Source organism: Arvicola amphibius, chromosome 10 (genome assembly GCF_903992535.2).
Source record: "Arvicola amphibius chromosome 10, mArvAmp1.2, whole genome shotgun sequence".
Taxonomy (NCBI): Eukaryota; Metazoa; Chordata; class Mammalia; order Rodentia; family Cricetidae; genus Arvicola; species Arvicola amphibius.
The window spans coordinates 102,406,725-102,431,896 of NC_052056.1; the positions used below are offsets into that span (position 1 = coordinate 102,406,725).

General features: G+C 45.3%; 1 protein-coding gene across 1 annotated transcript; it reads right to left on the bottom strand.

The window, feature by feature from the left end:
* Window positions 1-24,397, bottom strand: Ccz1 (CCZ1 homolog, vacuolar protein trafficking and biogenesis associated). Its single transcript, XM_038345850.1, has 15 exons — window positions 24,203-24,397; window positions 23,185-23,282; window positions 22,995-23,088; window positions 21,594-21,671; window positions 21,180-21,227; window positions 19,924-20,007; window positions 16,915-17,090; window positions 14,940-15,021; window positions 10,558-10,619; window positions 10,176-10,287; window positions 4,543-4,576; window positions 3,819-3,936; window positions 2,407-2,565; window positions 1,939-2,066; window positions 1-320 (listed from the first exon to the last, which is right to left on the bottom strand). Exons 1-15 carry the CDS (start codon window positions 24,314-24,316, stop codon window positions 265-267), a joined length of 1,443 nt encoding a protein of 480 aa, XP_038201778.1. The 5' UTR covers window positions 24,317-24,397; the 3' UTR covers window positions 1-264.
* Between the last annotated feature and the right edge of the window lie 775 nt (window positions 24,398-25,172).

The following is a 25,172-nucleotide window of genomic DNA, read 5'->3' on the forward strand; positions in this document are numbered from 1 at the left end:
TTTTTAAAAACTTTAACAATTTATTAGTCTTATTTCCCAGTAAAATATCCACATAATGTCAGAAGAATGGAATGATATTCAGCTGACTACCTTTAATTAATTCCACATAAATATTCAGCATCTAAAAACCTCAGGGAATCATCAGACCAAGTAGAAACTGATTTTTCAAAGCAGGTATTGCTTTACTCTCGTCACTGATGCAATCAGTGTCGCGACCAGTGAGCTGTGACGGTAAACAAGAGAGGTCCCGGGGAGCCAGTGGAGTCAATCCAAGAAGAAGATGTTATTGAACTGTGTGGCGCAGAGTTTTTTCACCTCTTCTGCAAAAGAACAGAAAAGGGTGTATCAAGGAACACAGCTTCTCTCCTTAAAGGTTAGATGGTTTGGTCAGGACCTTCAGTTCTTTGGGGATATAGTTAGGAAATAGGTAAGTCTGCATTAAGGTCGACTTTAAATTCCAGAAGCCTAAGCAACAATAACAACAAAATTAACCAACAGGAAGGCAGCCGGGGAAACAGCTAACAAACTCCTGAGCACACTAGAAATACCACTCTGGGGTCAGGAAGAAGCGATGTGAGGACTGCCTGAGACACCCACGGCTGGGGCATTAGAAGGGTGACGCTCTGTAGAAGCGGATGGGGTGCACAGAAACTCTGGCTACAATCTTGGGATGTACAGCAAGTGCTTCACAGAGACCATGACCTCGACTTTACTCCACTCCCACTTCACTTTGAGCCCAGAGCCTTGAGTATGCCAGGCAAATGCTGGACCAGAGCTACATGCCCACTCCTCTAAATTCCTGTTTTTATTTCAGGCCTGCACTAACTGATATTTTTCATGCACACAAATATTAACACAAACGCAGATATAAAACGTCTTAAGGCTGAGCAGGTGAGGATGCCTGTAATCACATTCTTTAGGAGAAAAGCTGGAGGATGGCTTTTCAGTTCAAGATCAGACTGGTCTACATAGTAACTTTCAGGCCAGACAGACAGGAGATCTTGTCTCAAAAAATAAAACAAAAAATTCCAAACAAATAGGCAAAAGTAAAGATGTAAGCCCCTCGATTGCCCTTACAGTGTGCTTAATGGGCTATGTCCCGGACCCGCGCTGCTGCTAGTGCCATTCTACAGCTGAGCACCAGAGCGGCCCAGCGCCACCCTTGCTTCAGGACAACACTCATTAAGACCACAAAGCAGCTGTTGGATGCGCTGTGCAAACAGCCAGACCGAGCCCATGTGCAGAGGGTGACAGCTGGAGGTACAGCATCAATCTGGCAGCCTGTGTAGAGAGACGTGTTCTCATCACAGACATATGAAAGGACATTTGTACACAGTGTGTACAGCTGTGCGCATTGATTTATTTTTATTTATTTATTTATTTTGGTTTTTTGAAACAGGGTTTCTCTGTGTAGCCCTGGCTCTCATTCTGTAGAGCAGAGTGGCCTTGAATCAGAGATCCGCCTGCTTCTGCCTCCCAAGTGCTGGGATTAAAGGTGTGCACCACAATGCACGGCGAAAACAATTTTCTCTTAAGGCATTATTAAGTTTAGGACGTCATATTTATTTGTGTGTGTGCATGCGAGTATGTGAATATGGGCATGTATGTGTGCGCCATGGCACACGTGTGGAGGTCCGAGGACAACTTGTGTGTCTCAGAGATCAATCCCATGTCGTCAAGCTTGGCAGCATGCTCCTGCATCTACTAAGCCATTTCACAGGCCCTATTTACTTTGAGTCAGGGTCACCCATAGCCCAGGTAGACCTCAAACTCACTATGTATCTGAAGATGATATTGAACTCCTGATCCTCCTGAGAGCTGGAACTGCAGGTGTGAACCACCGTGTGCAGGTTCTATAATATTTCTCAATACAGGGAAAAGATCGTTTTGAAATATCAGTGGCATTAAAATTCTATTGAAGTATCAAATCTTAGTTACCATTGACTTCGATCAGGTTTGCGTTTTTTTGATTCAGAATTACATACAGCTCCCGCTGGTCAGACTTCTTCCCAACAACCCAGTAATCGCTCATGGCTTTCACAATGATTTCTTCATCTTCATCCGCTCTGTAAGAAAGTTTCAGGTGGGATAGTTTTATATACCCAGCTCGACTGTGGGGAAAAAAAAGAACTCAAGACAAGAAATGGCACTAAACTGTCGTCACAGTCAGGAGTTATGTGTGAATGAAGGCAACTTCGTGTGATGTGGGAATGGCATCCATGAGTGGGTCGAGCCTGAGCCCTTTCCAGGGGCTCTGCGTCACTGGGAAGGCTGAGGCAGGGGGATCTTGAGTACTACCTAGGCTACAAAGTGAAATTTGTGTAAACAAACAAATGAAAAATAAATAAATTCCTTTACAATCTGTTCTCAGAGAGACAGCACCACTCTGGAGCCGGCTAGAATTACCTGGTAAAGTCACTGTTGATGTCACCTAGAATCTTCATCAGATCGGGATGGACGGACGTGAGCGACACACTGGACGTTTTCCTCATGTGAATTGTACTTTTCTCCGCTAAATTCATGTGGTTGAAGTAGATGAACTTAAACTGGGGTTCCTTCTCAGACCTGTGCAAACATGACAGTGAGGTGTGACAATCTGAAAGAGTGACTACCCACTGCACAGCCAGTGCGGGACTTAGTGTCACGTGACCCTGAAAACCTGAAAGAGTGACTACCCACTGCACAGCCAGTGCGGGACTTAGTGTCACGTGACCCTGAAAACCTGAAAGAGTGACTACCCACTGCACAGCTAGTGCGGGACTTAGTGTCACGTGACCCTGAAAACCTGAAAGAGTGACTATCCACTGCACAGCCAGTGCGGGACTTAGTGTCACGTGACCTTGTCTCAGTAAACAAAGCCCAAAAGAACCCCTTGAACACAAAATTCATGAACTAAAACTGTACGCCAGGGCTGGCACGGTGACTCAGAAAGGAAAGGCACTCGCCACCAAGACCTGAGTTGGAAGCCAGGACGCACGCAATGGAAGAGGAGAACCAACTCCTGAAGACTGCCCTCTGACCTAGACACGCTGGATAAAGGGCTTTCGTTTTCAATGGCTGGGTGTTCAAGTCAAGGATCTCAGTGAGTGGGGTCTGGAGAGATACTCAGCAGTTAAGAGCACTAGCAGCTCTTCCAGAGGACCTGAGTTCAGTTCCCAGCAACCACATGGTGGCTCACACCCATCTGTAATGGGATCTGATGCCCTCTTCTGGCATACAGGTGTACGTGGAGATAGAGCACCATGTACATAAAATAAATAAACCTTTAATACAAATTTTTAAAAAAATCTCAGCTATAACCAATGCTTCATCCAATAATAATAACATGTGATATCTAATATGTTAAAATTTTCCAGAGAGCTGTCTAGTTTAACAAAAATATTTTCCCTGCTATGTGATTTTTTTTCTAAATGAAAGTAAATGTCCATGAAGTCTGACTTACTACTGTTCTGTCACAGAGAAAACTCATCTCTGCTGGCCCCGACGGGAGACTAACATTTCGTTTCTCTCCATGTTGGGAACGAATGTGTTCCATGTGAAGCAGTCATGGGACTGCAGCTCACTGTGTAACTTTCCCTTATCCCAGTGAGAGCCCTCAAGCTGCATCAGCCTCTTCCACTGAAAGAAGATGAAATCCAAATGGGGACATAACCTTCTCCTTTCCTCGGGACATCACAGATGGGACGGAACAGCAGACACTGCTTCCTAGACTCTAGGACACGCTGCAGCGTTAACACTGCCCACACCCTTCAGTGAAAGCCACTGCCACTTGACCTAAGCACTTAGTGTATGAGCGTAAACATGACGCAGATACAAACCCGGATATTCTCTTGTTGATATTAAACTGCTCACAGATGTCAGATGCCAGCACTGTAAGCTGGGGCCCCACGATGCTGTCCAATCTTCGGCAAAACTCCAGTGTCAGCTGCGTGGAGGCTGGCGGGAGTTTGAGAAACAGCACTCAGTGCTACAGTACTTCGTGTCCGACAGGTCCTACTCATTCTACAGTTCAATACTCGACAGTCTCCAGTGAAAAATCTACTGACCAACTAAATGAGATAAAGACAACTAGGGAGCAAAGCAATCAGATTCCCCTTCCTCTCAAACTGAACAGAAATAAAAAGTTAGAGTTGGTTATAGCTAACATGAGAAGGGAAGCCTCTTCACTATGAGGGAGGCTTTATATGCACTGCCCACCCCAGAAATACCCTAGAAGGTCAAGTACTATTTAACACACAGGACACAGCACTCGGAGTCACCGGCTGTTTGATTCTCAAACACCTCATTTAATCCTGAGTCCTTGGAGGGCAGGCACCACTGCCACCCACCACACTCAGTGAGCACAGAAAGGCACTGGTCCTACTGCTGGACTTTAAATGTAATAGGGATCAATGAAGGTGGCAGAGGTTCCAAATGGGGAGCAGTAATTAAAACAGCCTCTCCATGGCTTGTGACAACATACTGATCATTTAAGGACAGAACCCAGCAAACTGCAGAGATCTGACCCAGGCAGGCTGCAAGCAGACCCACGAGGACACCTACCATCAATCATAAAGCACACAGCTGCGCTCATGGCCTGTGGGGAGACAAACCAGAGATTACAACTGGTACAAAGAGGTGCAATAAGGGCTGTAAGCAAATGTGGTGAGCTTGTCGTGATTTCAACAAACCAGCTGTAGGAAGAGACTGCTCTGCCAACCAGACAGTATGGAGGCTCATATGAAGGGGCTGTCTCGTTTGGTATGACGTGCATGGCCTCATCAGTCAGGGACACAAAGGATTTAAAAATGAAGTGGCATAATTTAAAATGCTCTCAAAACAAAACAGTACAATGGACAGATAAAAGGCCGGCATCTGAAGCTGAGCATGGTGGTGCAAGCTTTAATCCTGGCACTCGGGAGTCAGAAGCAGCTGAATCTCTGAGTTCGAAGCCAACCTGGTCTCTAGCGAGGGCTCCAGGACAACCAGGGCTACACAGAGAAACTCTACCTTAAAAATAAGATTTGGCGTCTTATTAATTCAACTTGGATGGATGCCTCGGATTTCATTGTTCTAGTCTCTCTGTGTACACTTGACAATTTCCATTAAAAAAAAAACTTAAAAGAGACTACATGTTGCTAAAATCTTGCCAAATAATTGCAGTTATGACATCAGCAAATAACAGCAACCAAGACCATAGATAAAACTAAAATTGCCAAGTGTGGTGGTATACATTCGTAATACTAGTACTCAGGAGATAGAGGAAAGAGAATCAGGAGTTCAAGGGCAGTCTCAGTTACACAGCAAATTCAAGGTCAGCCTGAGCTACGTGAGACCTTGTCTCAAAAAAGAAACCAAACAGGGGCTGTAGAGATGGCTCGTAGTCAGGAGCATGCACCGCCCTGCAAAGGACCTGAGCTGAGTTCCTAGCACCCAGGTTGGGCAGTTCACAAAACTTCAGACACGGGAATCTGGCAGCTCCGGCCTCTAAAGTCAGCCGTACTCATGTGCACACACTACACACAGTGCTCCACGGATAGTCTTCATAACTACAAATGGATTCAAATGAAGAAAGAGCTAAAACTGATGGCCTAAGGTCCCATCTGAAGATACTGGAAAAAAGGGCACACTGAACCTGAAGCCAACGGAAGCAAGGAGTTGCAATAATCAAAGCAGAAATGACCCCAACAGGGAACAAGAGAGAAAATGCACGGAGCCAGCACTGGCTTCCGGGGAAAAGACAACACAAGACTGCAAACCCTCCATACTGGAATTAAAAAAATGACAAAGAACTCCAGGTACCACAAACAGCAATCAAAAGGAGACATCACCATAGCCTCTACAGGAAGAGGAAAAAGCAACACATTAGTACTGTGAAAATGTGTATGCCAACAAACTAATTAGTTTAATGGAATTCATAAATGCCCGAGGAAGACACAAACTACTGAAACTGCCTCGAGAAGAAATAGAACAAGATAAGCTGACAACAAGAAATTCATAATTCAAAAGCTTACACGGGGTCAGGTGTGGTGGTGCACATCTTTAATTCCAGCACTTGGGAGACAGAGTTAGGGGAATAACATGGTGGCCAGAAACTTCCCTAGAGGGCATCACTGCACACACTTCCCTCGTTACTGCAGAAATCGGGGCTGTGCTGTCTGAAGTGTGCCAGTCTGATGATTTGTGATTGTGTGTACTGTGTATGTATGGGTGTGTATATGTGTGTGTGTGTGTGCACCTGCATGGAGACCAGAGAAAGGCATCCATTTCTGCCCTGTTCCTTTGAAGCAGGGTCTTCTCCTAAACCTGGAGTTCATGGGGTTTTGTTGTTGTCTTGCAACTAAAGTGGCAGCTAGCAAGCCCCAGCAACCCTTTCTCAGAACGCCCACTCCACTCCCCAGAGCATGTGAGACCATGCTTGTCGTGGTGGTGCTGAGGTTTGCATTCAGGTCCTCACTCCTGTGCAGCAAGTGCTCTTAACCACTCCAGTCCTGGACTGAATTCCACCTCTGCTCCGTCACTGTTACAAGGCCTTTCAGGGTTCTGTTTTTCCCATGAACTAATGACTTTAAATGTGACCTTGGAGACACCCCAAAAGGCAGTTGATGTCCAAAGTGAAGATAGTCCTGGAAGCTCCTGAACTCCTGGGGCCACTGAATTGACTCTTGACTACACTAATGGATAAATTATATCCCCAAAAGGCTATTTAAAAAGATAAGGGCTCTACATACCACAAGTTAACATCACACCTTAAACTATCTATAGACAGAGTCTAGAGGTGGAAAGCCAGTTAGCACTGGCTCAGAGAGAAAACCCTTGTCTGTGAACACACCAGGATTCTAGCCTGGCAGATGACAGACTTTCCCCACTCCAATTGCTGCCTTAGAGTATGCCTTGGTACTGCTCTGGGTCAGACCCGCTGGAGTGGGTTCCAGGGTGTTCTCGCGGTTTACCCTCCTCAGGCTGCTGGCACACAGCTATGCAGTACACCGAGAGGATGTCGGGGTGCAGCGAGACTCTACTAAGTTTGCCTGTTTTCTGTTTCATTTGTGATCTACAGGGGGGCTGGGATGCTGCTCAGTGGTCGGGTCCTTGTCTAACATGCACGAGACCCTGGGTTTGCGACCTGGTACCAAAAACCCAAACATTACCGTTGTCACCATCATCAACATCAAGGCCTACACCAAAACCACTCCCTCTCACAACTTCAGACTGCTGGGGAAACACAGCATTGAAGCCAGGGCGTCACACATGCCACACACGTGCTCCACTGAGCTACGCCCCATTCTTCTCTCAGAACTCTGCAAGTCTCTCTCCCGCTGTCACACAGCACCTGGAGCTGGAGCGGAGCCTCTTACAGGCGGACTGCGCAGGGCTGGCGCAGGTGAGAATTAAGAAAATGCGAACACAAGACTGACTTGGGAAGTCGTGAGAAGCAAGCAAATAAGCAGCACCTGCATGGCCTCAACAGCAGCTCCTACCCGACTTCCCTGGAAGATGGGCTGTGATACAGACTTGTAAGCTACAATAACCCTTTGTCCCCAGTTTACTTCTGGTCATAGTGTTTGATGACAGCAATGTAAACCCTAACTAAGACACAAGGGCTTTGTGCGTGCTACTTCCTCCCATGAGTGTATCCCTTATTATTTTACCCAGGATGGGCCAACTTACCTTGACCCTTCTAATGAATTTCATCTTTCAAAAGTTGTATTTTCAGTGGGTCTGGAGAGATGGCTCAGCAATTAAAAGTATTAGCTGCTCTTGCAGAGCGTTGGAATTCAGTTCCCAAAACCCTTGGGTGGCCCACAGCTGCCTCTAACTCCAGCTCTAGGGGTTCTGGTGTCCTACTATGACCCCCACAGGTACCTTTGCATGTACAAACACACATACACACACACACGCACGCATGCGTACACACACACACATGCACATATAAATAAGAAACTTTTTAAAATTAAAAACCTTTTAAAATTGTATTTTCAGGGTGGAGAAATGGAGTTACTGTATAAAGGACAAAGAGTTCTTGAAAGAGATGGTGTTAACAGTGCATATTTTATCACAATAAAACAATATTTTTGAGACAGAGTTATACTGTGTAGCTCCGACTAGCTTGGAACTCATTATGTAGACCAGGCTGGCCTCAAACTCAGAGACTCACCTGCCTCTGCCTTCCTAGTGCTGGGATCAAAGGCATGCACCACCATACCCAGCCACAATAAAAAAAAAAAATTAAGTGACAGTTTTAATTAAATTGCGTTTACTATAATGTGGTTTTTTTGTTTTGTTTTGTTTTGCTTTTTGTCAGGGGGACAATACTCCCACTCTAAATGCTAAGATGACCTTGAACTTATGACCTTTCTGCCTCAGCCTCCTGAATGCCCTAGATATAGTCATGAGCCATTCCACTGAACTGCCTGGACCCTTTCATATCCTCCTGCTTCACCTTAATGCACACAACTTCTCTAATCAATGCACACTGCCACTTTTATTTTACTGTGCCTGCACGTATGTCTGTGCACCACATGTGTACCTGGTGCCCACAGAGTCAGAGGACATCAGCAGCCCCCCTGGAGCTGGAGCTGCACACAGCTGTACGATGTTGTATAACCTGGGTGCTGGAAGCCGAACTCAGGTCCTCTGCCAGAGTATCCAGGGCTCAAAGCTGCTGAGTCGCCTCTTCAGCTTTGTGTATACTAATTTCTTAAAGTCCCCGTCTATCCCCAGAATCAGTTTTCCCTTTCTAGGGCTTGTAGGGTCTTTGGGGGTTTTGGATTTTTGCCATTCTTAAGCGTAAGAGGACCCAAAGCTGCTGAGGGATGGCGGCTTTCTGTGAGGCACAGGACGAGAGAGGCAGCCATGTCATGGGATGGAGTCCAGGGTGAGTCCGGCTTCTGGGCACACATGCTCACCCAGCCGCTCTTGTCTCTCCCTTTCAGTACTGTCTTTTAAACAGACTGTCTCAGCCTGCGGATTCAGCTACAGGCTTGGCTGTGAGCAAGGACAGGAAGGGGAGGGACCTACTAACAAAGACAACACCCCTACTTCTCTCTTTCCACGCCCACTTCCCCACACCTGGCTTATGCAGGCCACTGCTGAGCTGGGGGTTCTGTATGCTCCGAAAACAGTGCTCACCTGCACCAGCCCTGTCTCCTCACAGCCCAGACTGGAGCCTTCTCTCCTCTGAGTTCTCTCAGGCATTCTGGTTGTTGCTGTTGTTTGTTTTTGTTTTTCAAAACTGGGTTCTCTGTGTAGTCCTGGTTGTTCTGAAACTCATTCTGTAGACCAGGCTGGCCCCAAACTCACAGAGATCCACCTGCCTCTGCCTCCTGAGTGCTGGGATTTAAGGCACGCACTACCACCTGGCTCAGACACTGCTTTTAATCTTTCTATTATCCAGACAATGACAGGAGGCCCTCACACTGGTCATCCTTTCTCCTGTTTTCCTGTGACATAAGTTTTAAGCCTTTGAATGAAGATGTATCTGTAGTTTCAGGTATGAAAGAAGATAGACCTGTGACCAGTTTTCTTTCTTGTACAACTGACTAGAGGGAGGGGAGAGAGGGGGATAGAGAAAGGAGGGGATGGAAGGGGAGGGGAGGGAGGGGAAGGAGGGAGAAAGGAGGCAGGGAGAAGCACTAACCAGGCGTGGCATACACCAGCAGTCCCAGTTACCGAAAGGCAGAAGTAAAGACTGCTTGAGTCGAGGTGAAGACCAGACTGGGCAAACAATGAAGCCTCATTCCAAAGTGAAAAGAAAACTCGACCTAACATACATACATATTCTCACAAGGAAGTATCATGAAACAAAATACTGTCCTTACAGTCAGTCAGCCTAAAACTTTAGAGTTCCGAGCAAAAGCAGGATTCACGGAGCACGGCCATAGCGGACAGACAGGAGGCATTTGTGCTCTGTGGGCGCCACCTCTCAGAGCCCTTGGTCTGTGGGCATTCGGGGCTTTGGAACGTGAACACCCGCCTTAGCCAGTAATTCTTTCACTAGTAGCAAAATCGTCTAAAAGGACTGAAAGCAAACTTCCTACTGCAGAAGAGCACCCATTTTGAGTTTTACAGAAATTAGAGCTTGTAACCCCTTTTCCAAGAAACATTTAAGAGGTGTGAAGTGGTGCTGGTCTACACATGCAAAGGAGGTTTGCTTTAGGAGTTATCTGTAACACTGGAGGGAAAACAGTTGTTACCTTATAAACAATTAAATGGAGCTCTTCATAAGTGTCATCTGTATTTACAAAAATTTTGGGGAATCTGCATTTTGCTTCTGGATCATTAAGGTTCAAGGGTCCAGTAAGAAATCTTAAAAGTAAACACAGAGATGACTCAACTCAATGAGGTAAATTGTAAACACAACATAAATAGAACACATTCCTAGTCAAAGGCTATCAATGTTCTGTTGATGCTAGATGCCATTTGGTAAACACCAAACCAGAATACAATAAAGGAACAGTTTCATGTCACTGGAGACAATAGAATTTCCTTTCTGTGTTATTGCCGGTAGGACAATTCAATGCTCATGACTTTATCTTTACCAGAAGAGATAATGAAACCAAACAATCAAAGTCTTACCTTCCGTAGTGTTGAAGATTTCCTGGCATTTCTGCCCTTATTGGGGAATCCCTTCCTGCCAACTGCAAACACAACAAATGTTGAGAACAATTAGACTGTTTGCCTTTCCCAGTGTGACAACAGTGGTCCCACTTGCTGGCTGTCTCATGCCATTTTCCTGTAATCCTCCCCACCCAGAAAAAAAGGAAACTACATTCTAAAATTTATGTGTGCACCCACAGAACTGTGCCATTCTCAACCTTGGCCAGAGGTTTGTTTGTTTTTCAGTGATAATGGCTAATGCAGGGCCTTGATAACTAACTGATCAAAGCTGGGTTTAAGTGACTGGGCGGTCAGTGGCAGAACAGGTCATCTATACCAGCCTTCCGCCCCCTCCGTGGAAGGCTCTCAGCTCTGAGAAGGGAGGGTGAGGAATGAGAGCTGGAAGGAGGTCAGTATTCGTAACATAAATAACAAAGAACACGGAGCCAGGAGGAAACGGTTGGGGGGTTCTGGGCGAAGCTGAAAAAGAAGCATTGGTGGTGGATATGATTAATATACATACTGTATGTATACAACATGTATGAAATGTTGAGAGAAAGTATAGTACAAATACTACAAAAATACATGAAGAACTAAATTTAACCAGGACAATGATAATGTCCATCTAGGCCTAAATCCCACAAACTAATCCAGTTCTTTTACTAACTGAAATGTCCACGTGGCGAAAGGTTCTTATCTTTTCACACTACCCCATGGAGACTGCCTTCTTTCCATTCCTGCACGGGGGAACTCAATGTTACAGAAGTACAGGCTTGTCTACAGTCAAAGTATCTGTCTCCATCCATGGCACCAAGTTTCCTCAAAGAACTGTACTTATCATGCTTTGATTTTGCTAAAAACCATTGTTTTGGGAGCTGAAGAGATGGCTCAGCAGTTAAGAGCACTGACTGTGCTTCTAGAGGACCTGGGTTTGAGTCTCAGCAGCCACATAGCAGCTCAGCCATCTGTAACTCCAGTCCCAGAGTACCCAGTGTCCTCTTCTGGCCACTTTAGGCACTGTATGCACATGATATACAGACATATGAGCCAGTAAAATTCCCATACATATAAAACTAAATAAATTTTGAAAAACGTTTGGTGCTCTTCTGGTTTTAACAAATGTTGTTGCTGGAATGTAATTGCCCCCATAAGCTCATAGGGAGTGGCATTATTATTAGAAAGTGTAGCTTTGTTGGAGTAAGTATGGCCTTGTTAGAGGAAGTGTGTTACTGTGGTGGTAGGCTTTGAGGTCTCATATGCTCAAGCTATACTCAGTGTCTCAGTTCACTTCCTGTTAGCTGAGGATCAAAGACTTAGAATTCTCAGCTCCTTCTCCAGCACTGTATCTGCCTGCATGCCGCCATATCTCACCATGATAACAGACTAAACCTCTGAACCTGTAAGCCACCCACGTTTTCCTTTACAATGCTTGCCATGATCATGGTATTTCTTCACAGCAATAGAAACCTTAACTAAGACAACATATCACCTCAGAATACCCCCAATGCATAGTATACCCCATGGTGAAAGTGTGTAGCCCAATTCTAATCTATGAGAAAAGCTCTCATAGTATAAGTTCATACTGCCGTGCTGCGTTGTAGCCTTCCACATTACACACATTGTTCTTCAGTCATGTAATCACGGATTGGACAGAGTCTTCTGTTGTGGCACCATGCTATCAGAAGTTGGCAAGCATCAGAAATAGTTCCTTGGAGGATGTGCTTACAAGCAAGGCTTTGATATCTGGCAGAGTAGTCCCGGCTCTGCCACATCCTTGTTGGACAACTGTATGGTTTGAACCTAGAATGTCCCTTGGTGATTGTGTGTTAAGGGACTCGTCCCCAGCTGGTAGTGCTACTGGCAGGTGACTGGACCTTGTGGATACCAAGCTCACTGATGGAAAAATCCATTGATGAATTCAAAGTTGAATGGACTATTTGAGATGGGTTCTTGTTGGAGGAAGTAGGTAAGCAGGCATACCCAAGATATATCTATCCTTGGTTGTTCTCTCCCTGCTTCTCCACCCTGAGGCAGGCAGCCTATGCCACATGCAAGTGGCCAACCTTTGAAACCCGAGACTGTGACAAATCAAGCTTTCCCCCTCTGAGCTGTTTTCCTCAGGTATCCTGTCAGTGATGAGAAGCTAACACATGTACCAGAGTGCTGATGTCCCCTAAGCCTGAGCAACCTTCTGTTAGAGTAACCAACTCTTGAGATAGCTCTGGAGACTCATGCGGGCATTTAGATGTATGTGTTGGACACCGGGAACATCACTAGTGCACAGTGAGTACCCAACAACTGCTGGCCACTGTGTCCGAGCTGATGCAAAAGAGCTAAATTCTGGATAAGACTCTCCTCAAATCTCTTCCAGTGTTTCCTTGAAGTGCTAAGGCTGGAACCCAGGGCCTTGTGATATAGGTATGAATAATTTGCATTGGTGTATGGATTTTAAGGTCAATTTGTTATATGTATATGTATTTCTGATATTAAGGTATTGTGATTGTGTAGTCCATTTAAAAATGTAATGTATAATTAAGAAATATAGGTTAATGGATAATCATCGATAATAGTGAAGCTTGTAGTCATGTTAGTTAGATTTTGTAGATATATAGAGATATATTTCAGTTAGATAGGCATTCTTCATATCTTTCAAAAACTGCAGAATATGGCATTTAATGTTTTAATAACTTAGGACTTTTCATGACAATGAGACACTTATGCTCCTGGCAGCACCAATCTACTTCAAGAGGAAGATGGGCATCAAAGAGGCTCCTTATGGTGTTTGATAGCCATTTGGGCAAGAAACTGCTCTTGCCTGGACTATTGCATAAACTGAACATAAAGAACCCACAGAGAGAGGACTGCTGAACTTGCCTAAAGGTGAGATGGTCTTTCGGGGTTCCTGATTCATGAAAGAGTCTGCGAAACATTCTGCAGGACACAGCAGATAGTGACTGAACTGTCTTTGAAATTTCCTGCTTCATGGAAATGTCTGCTGGATACTATGGGCCTGTAGGCCAAAGATGGATGCCCCAACAGTACAAAGGAACTTTGGGTGACTGTCCAGGTAGCAAGATGTCTCTGTCATTTCTAGAATATTGGAAGTTGCTTACTTCTTGTTTAATTACGTAATATTATATCCTTCTGGAGTCTTTGATGGAGTTGAAGAATGGTTAGTTATAGTTATAGTTTTTCTTTTGTTATGGTAAAAGATAAAATAGATATAAATATTATAATTGTAATTCTTGCTTGATAACTGTTTTATTGTGTGTAATCTTACCATGTTAAAGTTAAAGCCTTTCTTTTTTGTTTAAACAGAAAAAGGGAAAATGATGGAGGAAAGTCATCTGTCTATATGTTACTTTCATTGGTTAATAAAGAAACTGCCTTGGCCCTTTAATAGGACAAAAAATTAGGTAGGCGGAGTAGACAGAACCAGATTCTGGGAATGAGAAGGCAGATGCTTCAGGCAGTCGCCATAGTCAGTCACCATGTTTCTCCTCTCCAAGACAGACACAGGTTAAGATCTCTCCTGGTAAGCGACCACCTCGTGGTGCTACACAGATTACTAAATACGGGTTAAACCAAGATGTGAGAATTAGCTAATAAGAGGCTGAAACTAATGGGCCAGGCAGTGTTTAAATAAATACAATTTGTATGTTGTTATTTCGGGTATAAAGCTAGCCATGCGGGAGTTGGGCGGGAACGCAGCCCGCTGCTCCTACGACAGCCTTGTGTATGCAGGCAAGTACTCTGCTAGTGAGCCACATGCCTCCCCTTGAGTTGATCAGAGAGGTTTTCCCATCGTTTCAAATCAAGGCCTTAAACACTGGAGAAAGATGGTGGATGAGGGTGAAAAAAAGGAGCTTGCAAATGAACAGAACAAGCAAAAATAACGACGTTATAGGTGGTGAACACTTTTCACTTCCAGCCTAAGAAACTATGAAAGAATACTTTGGGGAGAATACCAGCACTTAATATTCTCTATGAAACGTTGGAAATGAAGTACCACAGTGGCAAAGCAAGCCAGGCAGTCAGTCATTTATTCACAATGCAGATAAGACACTGCAGACTCAGCCAGGGCTCTCACAGATCCCTGGCACTTCAGAGTTCTTTAACCCTATCCAAGACCCAGCTTTCTCTCTGACTCATGAATCGCTCCACCTCCTGCCTCTGAATACAAGAGACCACAGAAAAGGCGACATGCATGGTTTCATATGTGACCGTGACCAACCAGTGCACAGCTAAATATTGCTGAGTTTCACACACCAACATAAAGCAGAACCTGTCGCCCATCTCAGCACCCATGTCCACCTCCCGACTACTGTGTGCATGTCTTCACCCACAGTATGCAACCATACCTCAGGTTCAATGTGCCTGGGGAACAGCGAGGTGGTGAGATATTTGTACAAAATCCTCATGTCGTCCTGTTCTAATCCACTCCTGAAACATCGGGAAAACACTGGGTTACAGTTTGGAATTGGTCTTCTGACTTCCCTGCTCTACAGTAAAGCTCGTTTTTGTCTTTACATAATAGGAAGATGCTGAGCCAGGGATGTAGTTAAGACAGGAGAGGAACTGCCTAACATGCATGAAGCTCTGGGACCCATCCCTAGCACTGCATGGGCATGCTGGTGCACATCTATAATCCCAGCACTCAGGAAGTTAAGGCAGAAGGATCAAAGGTCATCCTTTGCTACTTAGAGTTCAAGGCCAGGCCACATTACACACTGCAGGAGACCTTGTCTCAAACAAAACAAAGAGAAATAGATCCCTCTCCTCTGACCAGTAAGTTCAGGAAGGAGACACAAACCAAGGGCTGGCACTAGCACTGCATGCTGACCCACTAGCAGTTGCTGCTCCACAGTTCTGTATTTTAAATGAGACTAGAAACAACAAAAGCCTTTAATCCCAGCACTCAGAGAGGCAAAGGCAGGCAGATCTCTGTAAGTTTGAGTTCTAGGACACTCAGAGATACACAGAGAAACCCTGTCTCAAAAAACAAAAACAAACAAACAAAAAAGCACCCATGTAAAAAGCTAAGTGTGACAGCACATTCCTGCAATCCAAGTGCTGGGGAGGTGGAGACAGGCGCATCCCGGGGTCACTGGCTGTCCAGCCTAATTTAATCAGGCAAAATGTCAATACACATAAATAAAATAAAGATAAATGTTTTAAAATGAAAGTAAATACCCACAGCAGACACAGATGTTCTGTGCACGGATAGGAAGAGTGGTTCAAAACCTTTGCTGCTTGCATGGCAGCACCGGCCCTCAGCAGTCTGGCAGGTGGTAAAATTTCCAAACCAAACAACTGGATGGTTATAAGAGTTATCTTTTGCAGAAGTAACTGAGATGATAAAGAGGAAGGACAAAGTAAAACCAAAATCGAGATACAACTTTCCTTCTGATATATACGTAAGCACTGGATTAAGGGCTGAGGCAGGAGGATCACAAGTTACACACTTGCTATGCAAGCCCGATGACCCAAGTTTGAGCCCTAGAGCCCACATAGGACTGGAAGGAGAACCGGTTCCATAGGTTGTCCTCTGACATCCACATGCATGTGCCCACACATGTATCACACAGTGATAGTGAAAATCCAGCAACATTGTTTTCCGGGCTTAAATCTCAGCAATTCATTTGTACACACCTGGCATTTATACTCTATTAAACTGGTTTCTCTTTAATTGTGTGCAGATTTCTGCTGTCTTTGCTTTAATGCTAAGTGGCCTTTCATCTGTCACCCCAACTGTCTCTGGTGGAGACACTGATTTATTTGAGAACAGCTCCCTTCTCCCCGACCTCCCCCTTTTCCTCCCCTCTGCCTTTCTCCTCTGTTTCCACCTTTTTCCCCACTTCTCATGTATGTTCGTGTATGACTCTATGTGTACGTAGGTGCATGTGTGTAGGTGTGCACTGAGTGTATGCACTGACATATGGACGTTCACGGTTAATACCAGGAGTCATCCTCAATGGCTCTTCTACTCCCCTCAAACCAAGAGCTCACTAACATGGCTAAATTAGCTAGCTATCCGCATCTCTGCCACTCCACCCCCCTGGCATTTATGTGGTTCTGAGGATCTGAACTCTGATCCTCATCCTTGCACAGAAAGGACTGCACACTGAGACGTCTCCTCAGTTCTGGCTCTAGTTCTAAGCTCCTCTGCTTGGTAATTGTAATTGTTTAATACCCTAGCTTTGTTCTAAATAATCCTTCTAATCTGACAATTCCTACCAAGAACTGTCCAGCTGTGACAGACAACCGCACCAATTGCTGCTGAGTTTATTACTCTGACCACATCTCTTACAGGCCAAGCCACAGGGCATCACCTACCAGATGAGCTGGTCATTGTAGAGGAATGCAGTATATTTGACTATACTTAGGCTTTCTTCCATTCTATTGATAAAAGACTGGATTTTCAAGTACGTCATTTTATCCAATGGGAAGAAGCTGATTCCTCCAAAAATATCAAGCAGGTCACATGACTGCAAATGCAGAGTCTGCAAATACTGTGGGGAAAACAAGACACAAGCTTAACAGCATACTCATATACTCAATACAGTGCTCCTCACTGGAAAAAATCTCACGTTAGGCTGCTACGTATGGCAGTCACACTCTGATGAACAGTACAATGACAAGTCCGACAAGTACTAAGTCAAGAGTAACTGGATTTAAAATCAATAGAAAAGCTGAAAGCCCACTGTTTACTTGGTATGCTTCATCTCTTAGGATTCAGTACCTTAAGGATCCACACGATGGAGCCATGGACAGACACAGTGCCATTCTGAAGAATATTAGTCAGGACAGAAGTTAACTCATAACAGGACAGTCATGAGGACAAGAACAGGGATTGAGACAGATGGCACCAGAGTGACTTAGTAAATTATCATTAGAGTGAGAAACGCTTCAAGATGGCTCAGAGACTAAAGCACTTGCCACAAAAGCATGAGAGCTGGCGTTCAGACCCTAGCATCCACAGACAAAGTTAGGTGTGCATGATGGCTCCATGCAATGCCAGCTGAGGGGACAGACAGGGGACCCTGGAGCAAGCTGGCCAGTTAGACTTGCTGGAATAGTGACCTCAGGGAGAGACCTTGACTCAGTGCATAAGCTGGAAGGCAGCTGAAAGTCAACCCCAGGTTGAATGCACACAGTCATAGTAAGTTAAATAGACAATACAAAAATAGGTAGGAGAGATGTGGTGGCTTGAGAGAAGCCCCTCCATAGGCTCAGATATGTGAATGCTAGGTCCTTAGTCGATGGGGCAATTCTGAGAAGGGCTGGGAGGTGTGGCCTAGTCGGAGGGCATCTGTCACTGGGTCAAATCCAGCCACTCTTTCTCTCTGCCTGCTGCTTATATGAATAGATGTGAGCTCTCATCTACTGCTCCAGCCCCATGCCCGCCTGCCTGTTGCCATGCTTCCTGACGTGATGGTCATGGGCTCACCCTCAGTTAGAGACCTTCTTCTATAAACTGCCTTGGTCATGGTGTCTCTTCACAGCAATGGAACAGTAAAACAAGAGGTATTTTAGGGAGAAAATAAGCTGAGAATTATTACTTGAACATGAACTGAATTTGACAGAGGTTGGGGCAAGTGAAGCAAAACCCTATGCACAATGAAAGAGATTGGTAACTATTCGGAGACGTCATCACTCGGGACATGCACATCCACGTGACTGGATCTGTGTCACAGCTGTGCCCGGCAGTGCTCTACTGCTGTGAAGACACCATGACCATGGCAAGGACAGCGTTTACCCAGGGCTGGCTTACAGGTTCAAGGTTAGTCTACTGTCATCCTGGCGGATCATGGCAGTATACAGGCAGACATGGTGCTGGAGAAGGAGCTCACAGCTCTATATCTGGATCCACAGGCAGAAGGAACAGAGAACTACTTGGACTGGCTTGGGCTTTTGAAACCCCAGGGCCCTCCCCAGAAACCCACTTTCTCCCACAAGGCCACACCTCCTAATCCCTTCAAAACTGCCACTCCCTGATGAGTAAGCATTCAATCTATAAGCCTAGGACGGCCACTCTCATCCAAATGACCACACAGCTAAATCCCCTTTTCCTGAGTTAGTCCACATGAGGCCTGTGAGGACAGCAGAACCAACAGAGCTGGGTGTGACAGCTCACGTTTCTCATCCCAGCACTTTGGGATGCTGAGACAGGAGGATTACTGTACTGCAACTCTGAGGTCAGTATAAGATAACCAGTAAAATCCTGCCTCGAAAAATAGATAAATAAGTAAAAAGAAAGAAGTGTGTGTGTGTGTGTGTGTGTGTGCACGCGCGCATACATGTATGTTCATGAAATAAAGTACAAATGCACTCCAGTAACCGGTCTAATTTTTCTAGTCAGCTAGCCCACCCACATAGTAAGACAGCTTCTGAAGTAAGCCTTCCCTACCACACGCACACAGACGCAGGCAGAACCAGATGAAGCTGAGACGTCTGGGAGCTGCCCCAGGAGCCCTGGATGGAGACAGTGCTCTGTTCCAACAGCCTAGGTTACAGGCTGACGCGCTCTCACTGCCCTGGGTTCCTTGCCACATCCAAGGTCTGGGTTTGTATCTAAAGAAAACAAAGCTGGAGCGCTCCAAGGTTAAGAGCTCATACTGCTCCTGCAGAGAAGCAGAGTTCAGTTCCCAGCACCCTGGCAGGGACAGCTCACAACTGTCTGGAACTCCAGCTCCAAGGAATCGGACATCCTCCTTTGGCCTCTATGAGCACTGCACTCACGTGCACACACCCACACATAGACACACATAGACACACACACACATACATTTTAAGATATGAACAATAAATTGGGGCTGGAAAGAAGGCTCAGTGGTTAAGAGCATTAGTGAGTCTTCCAGAGGACACAAGTTCAATTCCCAGCACCCACAGGGCAGCTCACACCTATCTATAACTCCAGATCCAGGGGATGTCACACAGACATACAAGAAGGCAAAACACTTATACACTATATATGTCCTTTTTTTTTTTTTTTGGTTTTTCGAGACAGGGTTTCCCTGTAGTTTCTAGAACCTGTCCTGGAACTAGCTCTTGTAGACCAGGCTGGCCTCGAACTCAGAGATCCGCCTGCCTCTGCCTCCCGAGTGCTGGGATTAAAGGCCTGCGCCACCACTGCCCGGCTATATATGTCCTTAAAAATAAATTAAAAAACAAATATGTCTGCCTCTCTATTGCTCCATAAGCCCCCTGGTGTTGGGGATCAGCCAAGGTTCTTATCCAGACCAGCTACGTGCTCAGCCACTGACTCATATACCAGCTGTACTGATGTCTCTCAGAACTTGTCTGCATATTATTAAAGTTATAAACAAAATTCAGGACACTTACCCGATGGAAAAACTTCTCTAATCTTTCTTTTAGAAGCTTGACACCTCCATCTTCCATGGCTTTCTGAAACGTCCCATTAAAAAGCTAATGGGGGAAACAGTGTGGAAAATAAAGTCAATGACCTGCGCTACTCGGTCTCTCTGACCCCATAAATAAACTTAAAACTACAATAAAAATAACCAAACATTTTTAAAGATGGGAATGTAGCTAAATGGTAGAGCATTTGTCTGAGTTCAATCCTCAGTACTCAAAAAAAAAAAAAAAAAAAAAAACAAAAAAAAAAAAACTATTTTTAGAACCAGACATAGCAGCATACACCGGTGGTAATCCCAGCACTCAGAATGCTGAGGCAAGATGACTGTGAGTTTGAGGTTGGCCTGAACTATGGAGAGAAAACTTGACTCAGCAAGCAAAGTACAACAAAACTATTTGTAAACATTTCCCAAGTTTATCTTCAACAAAGTGGACAGACCCTGATTTGAAAGAGAATGCCGGCCCAGTCAGGTCCTGCATATCCTTTACCAGTGTCTAGCCAGATGAGTACAGATCTCACCCTCGTCAAAGAAACATCTCCTTGCAACAGAGACCATTACAGAAAACCACGACTGATCAAAATGCAGAAAAGAAACGATCATGTGATGTCCAGGTCCAAGTGAACAACTACAACGCCATCCTGCACCTAAGGCTCAGAGACCACAGAAGAACAGGAAGCAGAGATGCTGCATGAGCCAGAGGACCAGGAAGACTGTTGTGAGGTTACATCTCCTAGAAATGTCAAAGAAGCTACACCATGAAATCTCATCAGCTTGGCTGCCCAAACAAGACCTGATCAAGGATGACACCAACAGCGATCCTAACACAGAAGGGAGAAACTTTATGGAAGGGACTTAACCTAGATTCAAAACTAACAACTAAGGAATGCTGAGAGCAGGAGAAACAGTCTTCCCCCATCAAAGGTCATCCGATAACAAAGTGGTCAGCTCTGAAACATATACATACAAGTAACATTACATGGACTGAGCAGGTTTTATGTGTGTGTATTTAGGTTATATATGTATGTAGTACATATATATACAAACATACAAACATATGATTAAGAGAAAGAGACCATGAGCGAATGGAGTTAGGTGGAAGGGGCTGAAGGGAGGAAAGGAAAGGAGAAAATATTGCAATGATATTTTAAAATAAAGAATTATTTTAGAACAGTATATTTGTTCTTTCCCAGAGGGCAGTGTGGATGTGGAAGCCAGACCTACCTTGTACATGCCGTAGCACTGCCGAAGCACTGAGCTGTACACCTTGTCCTACAAACAAGAAAACAGCATCTCAATGGATCCGGGCACAGCAACAGAACAACTCTTGGCAAATCACATGATTATTAGAACTTGGTTCTACGGTAGTTGTATGCTGAAATACAGGCATTCAAGTGCAAGTTTACAAACCAAGAAGCCGCTGTTTGAAGCGCTTCACACACAGATGACCAGTGGAAGGGATTAAGAAGACAGGGCACTTAAGTATTTTTAGAAGATTATGTTAAAGTAAGCAGTAAACGTAAAACTTTCCTATGACCCCCCAAGAAGGCTCTTAGAAGCTACCGAGTTTAAAGGAAGTCACTCGACACATCTGGGAATAACCTTCCTAAAGGCACAGGGACAGAGGCTGCACATTACCAACAGCTCCTCCTCCTGGTACTCCACAACGGGCTTGCCGTCTTTACTCTGCTTCTCGATGATAGGATTCCGAACAACCTATGACGTTTGATAAGCAGAAATTATATAATGATACGATTATATGTCTTAAACCTCCTCTTAATTTTAAAAATCTGGGGCTGGGCAGTACCTCAGTGGTAAATGTTTGCCTGCACATGCTTGGGGTCCAGCTCCAGCAATGAAATATAGACAACAAAACCAGCAAGGTGGCTCAGCAGTTATAGGCACTTGTCTACAAGGCTGGTGACCTGGAACTCAATCCTTGGGACCAACATGGGGGAAACCCTCTCAAGTTGCCTTCTAACACATGTGCTAGGGCACACCTCCCCCGGCAAAGTAAATAAGTAAGTATAATAAAAACATTCAAATAAAGAAAATAATTGCGAGAGCTGGGGAGAATGGCACAAGGCTTGAGTTTGATCCCCAGCACCCATGGAAAAGCGGGGCATTCTTAGCACTCGAGAGGCAGAGGCAGGTGGAGCTCTATGAGTTAGAGGCCAGCCTGGTCTACAAAGAAAGTTTCGAGCCAGCCAGGGCTACACAGTGAGATCCTGTCTCTAAATAAATGAACAAATGAATAAACCGTTAAGAAGTGGGATATGGTGGCACAATCCTAGCATTGGGGAGGCAGAGACAGATGGATTCCTGGAGCCTGCCAGCCAACTAGATAAGCAGAGTTGGCAAGACTCCAATCTTTGTAAGAGACTGTGCTCAGAAAAACAGGTGGACTCCCGAGGAATAGCACCCAAGATTGATATATGCACCCATACATACACACATGCTCATGGGGCAGCAGTGGCACACACCTTTAATCCCAGCACTTGGGAGGTAGAGGTAGGCAGCTTTCTGTGAGTTCAAGGTCAGCCTGATCTACAAAAGTTCCAGGACAGCCAGGACTGTTAAAAAGAAAAACCCTGTCTTGTCCCTCCCCGACAAAAAAATGAATAAACACACATAATGCTCACCACCACTCTACAAATACACAAAAATTATTGAACAGGTTAGATCACTAGACACAAAATTACTTTGGTTTGTTGGTGGTGTCTATTCCAGAGCTCGGCAGGAACCTATGCCTCCTAGGCAAGTCCCTACTAAAGAGCGCCATCTGTAGACAGAAAGTTTCTTTTTCTTCTTCTTCTTATTATAGACAGGGTTTCTCTGTATAACCCTGCCTGTCCTGAACTCACTGTAGACCAGGTTGGCCTCCAACTCAGAGTTCTGTGGGCCTCTGTCTCCCGAGTGCTGGGATTAAACAGTCAGAATCTGAATAGAAATATTAATTGCTAAATTCCAACCAATTTTACTGTGATTCCTAAGGATACATAATCCCCAGAACTTCACTATTACTGCATAAGTAAATACCATGACCATCCAGAAATTTTCTTCTGGTTCATTGAAGAACTGTCTATTCTTCTGTGTGTGTAAAGATTTTGCAGGTTTCGATGGGCTGAAAGTCCTAGGGGAAAAAAAAGTTTTCAAAACATGGTTGGAAGAGTAAGTCGAAAGAATTCGCCAATCTCTACAAACAACAAACAAATCACTAAAGTGGTACCTCGTAAACTGTACAATTGCTTCACATAATCCAACATTTCTAATTTTTTCATTCTTTTCTACTTCATTTGGATGATAAAACAAAATTTTATTTTCTTCCTAAGGCAGAAAGAAACAGAACACAGCATTAATGTCAGCATTTATTCATCTTAACTCTTAAAGTGTTGAGTTTAACATCCACTTTTCCCATCATTGAGGCTAAGGACAAAAACCTAAAAATGATTTTAGAAATCCCAGAATTCCTTTATCGTGGTTTTGTAAATACTGTCATCCACCAGTCTTACAACTGTGGTATTCACCAAGTCACATTTCATCAGTAGTACAAGAAGAGGTTAATGAAAATCCCAGCTTTCTTTCCGCGAGTCACCAAGCCTCTCGAGGAAGGTGCATGTATGCACGTGCGCAGGAATACAGATGGGCAAATTAAACCAAGTCGGTTCGAGAGCACTGGGACTGAAAGCCTCTAAATAGGACTGTGATTTATTTGCAACAAAATACAGCTCAGGACATCCTTTGAGGAAGTCACCACCCTCAACTCGGAGCAAACAAAACCTCTTACTAATTTTTGGGGGGTGGGGGGATTAACTTTCTGAGGCTCCTCCAAGTTTGTTTAGTTGACTTGGATTCCTTTTTGTTTGTGTGTTTTTGTCCATCCGTGCCCCCCCCACACACACACACTTTGGGAGCCACCATCCACCAATCTGGTTCCACCTTTGCAATCGAAGACTTTCAAGAGAGAAGACAAGTTCAATTTTGATTGCCCTGAGTTGACTCAAAGGGAAAGACAGTCAAGCCGGGCGGAAGGATTAACCTGACGGACCTTCACTGACAGGACCGGCCTGCGATGTCAAGTCCCCGGCACATCCCACCCGGAGCCACAGCAGGCACGGAGCAGTCTCGGTCTGGACCGAGGCGACCAGGAGAAGCCGCCTCCCAGCCGCGCCCTGCAGCTCCCGAGCACTGACAGCGGCCGCCGGTGCCCCAGCCCCTCCTCGCGCCCCGCAGCCCCGCCAGCGTACCTCTCCCTCGCGAGGCCCGAAGCGAGGGTTGTAGATGAAGAAGCTCAACAGCGCCGGCGGGAACTGCTTTTCCTGGGCCGCCCAAGTCCCCGTCCCGGCCGCCGCCGCAGCCATCCCCGCCTGGCCCCACTTCGGGAGCCTCCCCTCCGCCCGCTCAGAGACAGCAGCCTCAGGGAACGCCGCACTTCCGCCTCCCTAGCCGTCGGCCCGGAAGAGGTCGCTACTGACCCAGAAGAAGAACCTGCAGCGCCCGGTCCTTCTCTGGTACGTCCGGGTAGAACCGCTTCCCGTGTATTTCATGGGCTGTGGTGTGTTTTATTTTATTGGCTCTTGGTTATCTCTCTCATATCAAAAAGGCGAAGACCATGAATTTCAGGAGAAATGCAACAATGAATGGTTTGGATTGTTTTGTTTGTTTGTATTTCTAGACAGGGTTTCACTATGTAGCCATGACTGACCTGGAACTCACTCTGTAGACCAGGCTGGCCTCGAACTCACGGAGTTCCTCCTGCCTCTGCCTCCTGAGTGCTGGCATTAAAAGGTGTACGCCACGGATTCGGTATTTTTGAAGTGTGAAGAAGGGTTTAGCGGGACACATGCATGTGTCTTAAAGCTTGACCCATTTACAACTGTTATTTTTTTAACATCTATTTTTACTTCCGGGAGAACAACTTGTTGAAGTCGCTTCTTCCCTTCAGCACCTAAACTGGGTGTGGTGGTGCGTGCCAGTAATTCTAGCACTGGTGAGGTGGAGGTAGGATCAGAAGCTCAAGGTCATCCTCAAATATATAGAACCTCTACTTATATTAGTTGTACACAGTGGACTATAAACAAAGGCAAAAATGTCAAAATCCACCTCATCGTGGATCTGGAGAGACTGCTCAACAGTTAGAGCACCTGCTGCTTTTAGAGGACCTGGGTTCCGTTCCAAGCACCCCCATCGGGCAGCCTAACTGCCTGTAACTCCAGC

Bases quoted from the DNA above. Each gene is read 5' to 3' on its own strand.
- Ccz1 (XM_038345850.1), bottom strand. From the start codon at position 24,316: ATGGCTGCGGCGGCGGCCGGGACGGGGACTTGGGCGGCCCAGGAAAAG. The intron at 20,008-21,179 runs GTAGGTCTGGCT...TTCCCCCATTAG, and splicing joins AGTGCTACGGCATGTACAAG to CTTTTTAATGGGACGTTTCA. The intron at 3,937-4,542 runs GTAGGTGTCCTC...AACTCCCGCCAG, and splicing joins TGTGTGCTTTATGATTGATG to CCTCCACGCAGCTGACACTG.